The 10,995-nt window shown below is 36.5% G+C and overlaps 1 protein-coding gene across 1 annotated transcript in view; it reads right to left on the reverse strand.

Annotated features, from left to right (window-relative positions):
* The window catches only part of LOC107667899 (GTP-binding protein 2-like), a 9,449-nt gene extending 2,216 nt beyond the window's left edge, over nucleotides 1-7,233 (reverse strand). The window contains exons 1-9 of the mRNA XM_016459639.1: nucleotides 6,872-7,233; nucleotides 6,135-6,161; nucleotides 5,867-6,051; nucleotides 5,653-5,758; nucleotides 4,134-4,331; nucleotides 3,827-4,001; nucleotides 2,772-2,991; nucleotides 2,358-2,493; nucleotides 2,210-2,268 (exon numbers count right to left, since the gene is read on the reverse strand). Of these exons, the coding sequence (XP_016315125.1) occupies nucleotides 2,210-2,268; nucleotides 2,358-2,493; nucleotides 2,772-2,991; nucleotides 3,827-4,001; nucleotides 4,134-4,331; nucleotides 5,653-5,758; nucleotides 5,867-6,051; nucleotides 6,135-6,161; nucleotides 6,872-7,060 (1,295 nt within the window). The 5' untranslated portion in view covers nucleotides 7,061-7,233. The remainder of the gene's footprint in view (nucleotides 1-2,209; nucleotides 2,269-2,357; nucleotides 2,494-2,771; nucleotides 2,992-3,826; nucleotides 4,002-4,133; nucleotides 4,332-5,652; nucleotides 5,759-5,866; nucleotides 6,052-6,134; nucleotides 6,162-6,871) is intronic.
* Nucleotides 7,234-10,995: the final 3,762 nt, after the last annotated feature.

Consider the following 10,995-nt stretch of genomic DNA (forward strand, 5'->3'; position numbering starts at 1 on the left):
ATAATAATAATAATAATTAATTACATTTATATATCGCTTTTCTAGGCACTCAAAGCGCTTTACATTGTCAGGGGGTATCTCCTCATCCACCACCAGTGTGCAGCATCCACCTGGATGATGCGATGGCAGCCATAGTGCGCCAGAACGCCCACCACACACCAGCTTATTGGTGGAGAGGAGACAGAGTGATTAAGCCAATTAGCAGATATGGGGATTGTTAGGAGGCCATGATGGTCAGAGGCCAATGGGCAAATTTGGCCAGGATGCCGAGGATTTTTAATGACCACAGAGAGTCAGGACCTCGGTTTAACGTCTCATCCGAAGGACGGTGCTTGTTGACAGTATAGTGTCCCCGTCACTATACTGGGGCGTTAGGACCCACACAGACCACAGGGTGAGCACCCCCTGCTGGCCTCACTAACACCTCTTCCAGCAGCGACCTAGTTTTCCCAGGAGGTCTCCCATCCAGGTACTGACCAGGCTCAGCCCTGCTTAGCTTCAGTGGGCAACCAGTCTTGGGCTACAGGGTGATATGGCTGCCGTTGTTATGTGGTTGCTAAAGTGTTCTGGGTGGTTGTTAAGATGTTGCTAGGGTGCTAAGGGATTACTAAGGTGCTCTGAATGGTTGCTAGGACATTGATATGTGGGTGATAAGCAGCTGCTACAATGCTAAAACATTAGTTAGTAGATAAGCTGTTCTGAGTGGTTGCTAAGGTGTTGCTATGTGGTTGCTAGGGTTTGAGCAGTTGTTCAGAGTGGCTGCTAGAGCATTGCAGTTATTAGAGTGTTCTGGGTGGTTATGAAACAGTTATAAGCCAATTGCAAGAGTATTCTGGGAGGTTGCCAAGGGGTTTTGAGTGGTTGCCAAGCAGTTGCTAAGGCGTTGCTAATGAGTTCTGAATGATTGTGAGGGCATTGTTGGTTGCTAAACAAGTGCTACAGAGCTAGAGTATTGCTAAAGTCCTTTCAGTTGTTGCAAGAACGTTGCTCTCAAAAACGTTGTTCTGGGTGTCAAGTCAAGATGTTCCTATGAGGTTGCTAGGTTGTTCAAAGTGGTTGCTGGAGCATTGCTACAAAGGTGGTCTAAGTGGTTGTTAGGGCATTGAGATGCTGGTGTAAATCAGATGCTACAATGTCAATACATTGCTAGGTAGTAAATAGGTTTCTCCGAGTTGCTATGGTTTGATAAGATGCTCTGAGTGGTTGCTAAGGCATTGCTAAGCAGTCACTAGGGCATTTTGGGTGGTTATGAGAGAATTATCCACCTTTTTCCTGAACACGGAAGTCTCGTCCGCCTCATAACGGAAAGATGCTTTACATTTCCGATCTCTGATGTTTCTAGTCAAATGAACGCACAGCTTAACCCTGCACACATTTTTATATTTTGTTATATTTGAAACGTTTCGGTTTAATTAACTCAGTCGAACTTTTTACCCCATTTTAACATGGAGATCAGAACACGAGAGCATCCAAACAGAAGTTAGAATCCATCATGGCAGCGCTCATCGGTTACTCAGGAAATAGGTGGATAAGACAGTTGGAAGAGTGTTCTGGGTGGTTTCTAAGGTGTTGCTAGGGCATTGCTTAGGTGTTCTGAGCATGTGAAAGTGCATTGCTATGTGGTTGCTAAGCAGTTGTTTACAAAGCTAAGGCACTGTGTTATAAGTAGTGTTTTAAGTAGTTGCAAGTATATGTTACTTTGATGTTGCTAGAGTGTTCTGGGTGGATGCTAAGATGTTGCTAGGATGCTAAGGGATTACTAAGGTGTTTTGAGTGGTTGCTAGGGCATTGATATTTCCCTTACAAAAATTAACCATGCTTTTATTATTGTAAAAGTATAGTGACCATGTTTTTTGGAAGAAATTATTACCATTTGTATAAGCACAGTTTTACTATAAATACCATAGTTAAACTATGATTAGTGTAACAAAACCATGGTTAATTTGTGGTTACCATGGTTTAACTATATGAACCATGTTTTATTTTTTTAAATTTTATAGTAAAACCATGGTTAATTTTCATTAGGGGTGGGTGCTAAGCAGTTGCTACAATGCTAAAACATATATAGGTTTTTCTAAATAGTTGCCAGGGGGTTTGCTATAGGATTTGATAAAGTGTTCTGAGTGGTTGCTAGTACACTGCTAGGTGGACGATAGGCAGTTATTAGACAGACAGACAGACAAGATTGACGCAACAGATGTGGACTGACCTGTAGAGTGTACCACCAACTACTGTCCCTACATCAGGAACACTGTAAATCTCATCCACCTGCAAGAACACATCAATTTGACATTAAATCTCTTGGAATATTTTAGAATTAAGACATTATATGTGCGTTGGTGAGAGTGTGTTTGTACCTGGAACTCCGTGAGCTGCTGCATGAGCTCCTCTTGCTCCTTGCTGTTGCTCAGAGGAGGAAGAATGTTGAAAAAGACCTTCAGAAGGTCCAGATTCTCCCCAGACACACTGGAGAGGGTGAAGATGGGCGTCACACTGTGGGGAGAAAAATCCATCATTACACACACACACATACTGCACAAACTAGAGTGTTGAACAGCTATCAGTGGTAAGGTACTTTGTAGGGTATTCGTTCAAGTTTTAAAGGTACAGTACCAAAAACAGGCTGTTCAACTGTAATGCTAAAAGAGAGGGTGGGAATTGGTCAGGAAAAAATCAATTATGGCTGTTTATGTTGCAAGAAACATTGACTTAAGGTGGAAAATAATGCAATAAATGTCTATAATAACCTCTCTATTCTCATACACACGTACCTGGAGGATTGTGCGAACTGCTGTGCAGCTGTGACGGCATCATCAGGGTTGGACACCACCATGGGGACCTTGTTGCAGCCGGGCTGTTTGAGCACTCTCTCCAACTGACGAACCGTTTTCTCCACTGTGCTTTTACCGCAAAGGTCCACCTTACTCACCACAATGAATATGGGCACCTTCAGCGCCATCGCCAAACCCAGGTGCTCCCTAGTTGTGCCAGCTGGGAGAATTTTACAATGCCAGAATAATGTATAATATGTTATGACACAAAATTAGTTCAAAGTTGGGTAATCTGGATGGTTTTGAGTAATGATTTATAATTAGATTTTTTAAAAATCACATAGAAATACACACTACAGTTTAAAGGTTTGGGGCTAAATAAGATTAATATGATTTTTTTAAATAAAAAATACTTGTATTAAGCAAGGATGCATTAAATTTATGAAAAGTGACAGTAAAGACGTTTATAATATTTCAAAAGATTTCTATTTCAAACAAATGCAGTTCTTTTGAACTTTCTATTCTAAATAATCCTGAAAAATGTATCATGGTTTCCTCAAAAATATCAAGCAGCACAGCTGTTTTCAACATTGTTAAGAATAAGAAATGTTTATTAAGCACCAAATCAGAATATTAGAATGATTTCTGAAGGATCATGTGACTGTGACACTGAAGACTGGAGTAAAAATTCGGGCTGAAAATTCAGCTTTGCTTTACAGAAATAAATTACATTTTGAAATGTATTCAAATAGAAAACAGTTTTTTTAAATTAGAATATTATTTCACAATATTACTGTTTTTACTGTATTTCTGAATTAATAAATGCAGCCTTGGTGAGCATTCGAGACTTCTTTAAAAGTATTTGAACAATTTTACAGACTCCAAACCTTTGAATGGTAGTGTGAATTCTTTGAATAGTGTAAAATATTGAATTTATTGTAAATATTTAATATATATCGGCCAGATTTAGTTCCAATTTTTATGCCTTACTCATAAAATATGCTCTTAAATCACAACTTTTAAAGCAATAGAAATATATATGCATAAATACTAACCAATGCCAGTATTGGCTCCCACCACCAGCATGGCAAAGTCTGGGCAGTAGCTTGTCAGGCCAAATATAGTGGTCTTCAAGTACTTATAATGACCAGCCAGGTCAATAAAAGTGATCATCTTAGAAGAGCTCTCACAGATCTCCTCTGCTGTACGAGAGTCACTGTAGTTTACAACCTAAAACGATAAGAGAAAGAAAAAAAATCAAAGCAACATGCTTATATGCTAGCAAGTAGAAGCTTTAAATCCCAGTTAATGCACCACTGAAAAAAGTATCATAAATAAAAGAATACTAAATATCTGTCTCACCTCTCCTTTGCTGTTAAAGCCCAGGATCTCAAAACTGATGCTGGATGTCCGTCCCGTTTGAATCTCATGCAGGTGTCTGAAGAGGTTGAGTCTGGCCCTGCCCCGTCCGTTATCCAGCTCGCCCTGAGTCAACACGCCCAGCAGAGTTGACTTGCCTGAATCCACGTTACCCAGAACAGCCACACGGAGATCCAGGAACTACTCACACAAACACAGAGATCACAATGACCCGACAACACATAATACATCATTAGTTTATTGGGTCAATGACAAATAAGAATGACTATGATGATGAAAAGAAAAAAAAAACTTTTAAAAATCTATTTTAAAAAATGTAATTTCATTACTCTAAAAATAGCTGTATAACAACCATGAATAAGTGACAAATACTATATTTAGCCTTAGAAAGGGCCAAATTATTGGATTTATCTTAAGAAATGTACTGACCTACACAGTCACGAAAGTCTGATTTAGTGATATAATTTCATTTTTCTTCTCACATGACAACTAAACAGCGTCCTGTGTGTTATTTATACCCACTGGATTTTAATTGGTAGACAAAAGTTAGTATAAATATAATGTTAAAATTCTTTATTTAAAATATTTAATATTTTAATAATCATGTACTTTCTTTATATCATATTTTTTAAAGAAATAATAATAAAATATTATTTTTATTCCAATAATCAAGTTATTTTCAAGAAGAAATGAGACCATTTCCATACAAAAATGTAATTCTGAAATGTTCAAAAGTAGGCAATTATTTTAAAGCATTTTTTTGTATTTTTAAAATGTAATATTTTTAAAATGTTGTACATTTTTATTTTGTATTTTTTAAGAAATAGTCATAAAATATTTTTTTTCCAATGATTACAAGTTTATTCCAAGTTTATTTATTCCAGTGATTTTATTCCAAGATATTATTTCAAGAGTATAATCCTTTTTACAAGACCTTTTTCGTGTAAAAAAAAAATTAAAAAAAAAAAAAAAAAAAAGTAATTCCGAAATTTAAAATGTTCATGTTCATCATAAAAAAGAAGGCAAACTGAAAACAAAACTAAATAAAAATTGTTTTTAGGATTTTTAATATTTAATATCTTAATAAGTCATACTTTTCTATTTTATTATTTTTTAAAGAAATTAGAATAAAATATAATTTTATAATAGTTATTTTCAAGAATATATCCTTTTTACAATACCTTTTTAATATTCTAAAAATGTTGTACTTTTCTCTTTAGTATTTTTAAGAAATAATAATAAAAGATTATATTATTCCAATAATAAAGTTATTTTCAAGAATTTTAACAAGACCTTTTTCATTAAAAAAAGTCTAATTCTGAAATTTTAAATATGATCATCAAAAAAGCAGGCATATTACATAATCATTTTAAAACATTTCTGTATTTTTATATTCAATATTTTAAAAATGTTGTAGTTCTTATTTAGTATTTTTAAAATAAATAATAATAATAATAATAATCCCATGCATGACCCAATGACTAAAGCGTCACAAGCTCACCTGCTGGTCATCTGGAACTTTCCGCACAAGAACTTCAGCGATTTTCCGTCGAGCTCTATCGCAGTCCACCTCCCTCTCTCTCAGGAGCGTGATATCGGCTCCAACCCTGCGCAGAGTCACAGAGTCTTACCAAGACAACACAACACACCTGTAAGCCACTTCTTACACACTGACATTAAAGAAAAACAAATTGGTTGATGAATTCAATACATACTTCTCAGCCATTCTGCGAAGAGTCTTAAGCGAGGCTTTCATATCTTCTTCTGTAAGTCCAACCAGCAGACCGTTATCCTCCACCCCAATCTGATACACGGCCTCCCCGCGGCCCTCCTGCAGTCGCCATTTCAACTGCGTGGCCAAGTGTTCGAACCGATACTGCGTGGGGTTTACCAGCTTCAACTGAGTGAACAGAGGATGAATATGCCATTAAATACATATAAAATCCTATAAAAATTATTACTATCAATTTGGTGATTGCATACCTTGTATTCAATGTTTCCCTCTTCAGCCTAAAATATGAAGATATGTGGGCAAAAAAAACATCAATTAAATACAAATCTAAATGCAGTCTTGCAAAAATCAGTCCTTGCACACAATTCATTTACTGGACAAAATACAACCTTGGAAAGAACTAGAAAATGAATAATAACCAGTTATTTGGCATTATGGAACTAACTTTTGTTGTTGTTGTTTATTTATTAACTAATTGCTATTTACATTTTATTTGAGATTTTATAAATTTTTTAACAACTATATTATATATATTATATCTACCATAAAATCAACCCAGCATGAAAAGTAGGTCGTTTCAAAAATCTGTTTTCGCCTAAAAAGTGCAGATTCTGGTCTTACAAATCAAACAATTATTAGTAGCTAGCCTACTGTAGCTATTAGGCCTACTGTATTAAATTAATATTCGCTACCTGTCATCAAAATTAAAACGTAAAGACACACTGTTTACAAGTAGCTAGTATTAATTCATTATCATTTTTACAGTGGTAACTGAACAGTATTTTGGCAGCCTCTTACCGATTTTTGTATATTTAAAATATAATTCGCCAGCAGCTTAACACTGTTACTGTATTAATATTCTAATTAACGATATTAAGATGTAATATATATTATAGGCCTATCTTAATAGCGTTAATATAGAATGGTACTATGGTTACTGATATGCAGTACACATGGTTAGCATCCGCCAACACACATCTATATTTACCTCCGGTGGTAGAAACGGCGGAGGCTCGTTGGCCTTCTTGCCCCTCCGTCGCTTCCCTCTTCTGCCTCTTCTCGTGCGGGATTTCTTCTTTGGTGCGTTTTCGATCCGGCTTTCAGCTGCATTCTGCGGGCTGCTCGCTTTCGCTGCAGACTTGATGCTGCTGCAATGGTTTGCAATTTGCGCATCCATAGCTCGCTCGCGTATAAGGGAGAAAAAAGCTACGGTTTTAATCTGAAATTGTAAATATGTATCCTAAATTAACGCACTTCTCTGTTATAAACATGGACACTGCATTTCCTTTCAAGTTATTTACTATTGCACTGGGATACGCGGTCTGGGAGCCATGATGACTGCAGCTACACCCTCCTCAGTAAAGCCCGCCTCCAATACTCGTCGACCATTCGTCATCCCTCTGTTTAATCTGTCAAACACTATCTATCTATCTATCTATCTATCTATCTATCTCTGTGTCAGTCTATCTGTCTGTTTCTCACTCTATCCACCGTCTATCCATTAGTTGTGCTCATGCCTTTACATACAAATATCTAACCTTAAAGGGTTAGTTCCTCAAAAATGAAAATTAACCCATAAATTACTCACCCTCAAGTCATCCTAGGTGTATATGACGTTCTTCTTTCAGACGAATCCAGTCGGAGTTATAAAAAAAATTGTCTTTGATCTTTCAAGCTGTTTAATGGCAGTCAGCAGGTCTTGCATGCATCAGTCCTAAAGAAGTGAAATAAAAAGCACCCATCCATTAAAGAAAAGTGTCTCACACGGCTCCGGGTGGTGAACAAAGGCCTCCCGTAGCGAACTGATGCGTTTTTGTAAGAAAAATAACCATATTTAAAACATAATAATTACTTTAATCTAGCTTGGGCTCACTGTTGTACACGGAAGCAGTTCCAGGCGGATGACGTATGGAGGTCGGCGTTGCGCATGCACCGCTCAGAAGTGACGAACGCGGAAGCGCAGCGGAGAGATCAAAACAAAACAACGGTCACTTATTAGAAGTACAAAACGAGGATTTGTAAAGAAGAATGTCGGAGGATTTCGATATAAGCCAAGAGGAGACTGGGTTTCCTTTGCTGAAGTAAGGAAACTTTGCTTCCTTTGCTCCTATAAACAAACGTTGGTTTTCACGAGACTCACCGGCGCATGCGCAACGCTGAACTCATACGTCATGCTCCCGGAGCTGCTTCTGTGTACAACTGCAAAACTACAGTAAAACTTGGCGCAAGCTACATTAAAGTGATTATTACGTTTTGAATATGGATATTTTTCTTACAAAAACGCATCGATTCTCTACAGGAGGACTTTGTTCACCCCCCGGAGCCGTGTGAGACACTTTTTTTTATGGATGGGCACTTTTTATTTCACTTCTTTTGGACTGATAAGCAACACCCGCTGAGTGGCATTAAACAGCTTGAAAGATCAAAGACAATTTTTTATATAACTCCGACTGGATTCGTCTGAAAGAAGAAAGTCATATACACCTAGGATGACTTGAGGGTAAGTAATTTATGGAATTTATGGAATTTTTGGGTGAACTAACCCTTTAAGTATGAAGTGGAGTAGGCTATAGCAATACCTTAGCTACCTTAGCTAAATAAAAATCGTTATACATTCATCTCCTGCAGGAGGCGCAAGAATATCGTTTTTATGCCTCTCTACAATGACAATTCATTTTAGAGATGTTATGTGGTCATTCAAAATTAATTTGGTGCTCCCATTAAGAATCATACTGATTATGATTATGACAGCAGCATGATTATTTGTGCAGCCAGGAATAAAGACACGTAATTAGTCTAAAAACTTCTCAGCTATTAATAGAACATGTGGTTCTCCTGACCCTACTAGATAGCAGAGGCGCACAGATGGAAAATCTGGCATGAGAACTGTAGTCTAGTGCAGGGGTTCCCGACCACATTCCCGGAGCCCCCCAATACTGCATGTTTTCCATGTCTCCTTAATCAAACATCAGGTGATTCAGATCATCAGCTCATTATTTAGACTCCAAGACCTGAAATGGGTGTGTCAGAGAAAGGAGAGATGGTCTAGTCAAGTGGTTGAAAACATGTTCCCTAGGCCCTGCAAGCAACATCACTACCATTGCTCAGATTATTAAAAGTAATAGACCATTTACTTATAAGGGGGAAAAAATTTTAAACAATTAAGAATAAATGAAAACATTTTGCAAATTAACATTTTAATTGCAGAGCACCCTCTAGCAGATTAAACAACACATAGTGGGTAATATTGGTGATCGTTGACTCTTAAAAGCCATACTTCACCTAAAAATTTTAACTGTCATCATTTACCCACCCTCATGTTGTTCCAAACCTGACTTTCTATCTTACTTAAAAAAAAAACACACAAAAGGAGATGTTAAGCAAAATGTTCATGCAGCTCTTTTCCATACAATGTTAGTAAATTGGGATAAATGCTGTAAAGATTCAAGTGCAACAAAAAAAGCATAATACAAGAAATATTTCTATGACTGTATCATATGAACGTATGGAATATTTCATTAATCAAACTAGTCTCCGTCCTATAGAAAGTTATAAGAGCAGAATTAAATGGGTACCAAAGAGACAGTGTCTTTAAAGTGATTTTATTAAAAGCCTCTTTCAAGAAAAACACAAAGCAACAACAACATTATGACATTTAAATGACCTGTACAATTAGGGTTCCCAAATCATGCACCCGCTACATTACAATGTCATAGCAACAAGTTCATTATCATAATCAGCTTCATCAATGGCATTAACCTTACACATTACCAAACAGATAACTCATATAAATCACACTTAGTTCTGTTTTTTGGGTTCTACATTCTCTCAAACCCAAAGTAGACTAGTAAAATTGAACAACAATGGCTATAAAATAAAGACAGCACGTATCATTCATTTCTACGGCATGGAAAAATTAATAATAATAAATCTTAAAACAAACAAAAACACATCAGACACTGATATTTGAGGAGGTAACCTCCAGTATACCTTCATCCTAACCATTTTAAACATAATCTCTTCTTGTCTGTGCAGTGAGGGCCCCTAGTGGCTACAAAATACAAGCCCTATTGCATGAAATGTAGGCCAAATGTTATCATAGTGCTAAGCTACCTCTTTAGGAGAAAACATCTTGCATTGTTTCACACCACAGTGACATCTATTTTCTAACATTAAAGATGTAAAGGTAAACAAGGACTTGACTGTTTGTATGTGGAACACTTTGTAGGCAAAGATAACAACATCATGGGATTAAACAGAGCAGCTAAAGGCAACACATGCTTCGATATTAGATATTATTGTACAGATGCACCACACGTGGCGCCCTATGTGGGGCAGCACCAGGGATATGTTCAGAACATTAATTATTTCAGACCTGGGATAAACGTATAACTATGATTAAAAATAATAATAATAAAATAAAATAAACATTTAAAGAACTTTGAAAAAGAAAAGAACATTTAGAGTAGGTAAGTTCACATTAATGTCTGGAAGCCAGTAAACTAAAACCATTTAACGTTATTAAAAGAAAGTTATTATATACACACATACACATACTAAAAATATGAAAAGATTTTAAAAAATTGTCAATATTTGTAAATAATTTGGGGAAAATCTTTAAAAAAAAGTCATAAAAATGTTGTAAGGTTTTCATTTCTCCCTAAAGGCACAGTGATCGAGTAATAGTGCTCCATTAGAGGACGACTGTACAAGTGGAACTTAATTGTGTTCTATAATTAAATCTTATAATAAGGTTTGCCTTTGTCCTCCGGTGGAGTCTGACATTTCATCATCCTTCAGTACAACCAAGTTAGCTGCCATAAACTGTGTTTTAACCTGTTTCTTCAAGCCTAATGTGGCAGGTTACAATATTGCTTGCTGGACTGCCCAAAAAAGCCTAAGCGAAAAGCTTCCCACAACTTTCATAAATTCTAAAATAATAAAATGACACCATGCTGCAACTAAACCATTTAGCTTTCAGTAAAATGCTAAATATTAAATGAAGTTCACACAAACATTGTCATTATGTACTCACCTTCAAGCATTTTGAAACCTTCCTTCAGTAAAACATAAAAGGAGTTATTCAGCAGAATGTCCAAGCCCCTCTTTTCC

Source organism: Sinocyclocheilus anshuiensis, unplaced genomic scaffold (genome assembly GCF_001515605.1).
Source record: "Sinocyclocheilus anshuiensis isolate Anshui unplaced genomic scaffold, SAMN03320099.WGS_v1.1 scaffold2293, whole genome shotgun sequence".
Lineage (NCBI taxonomy): Eukaryota > Metazoa > Chordata > Actinopteri > Cypriniformes > Cyprinidae > Sinocyclocheilus > Sinocyclocheilus anshuiensis.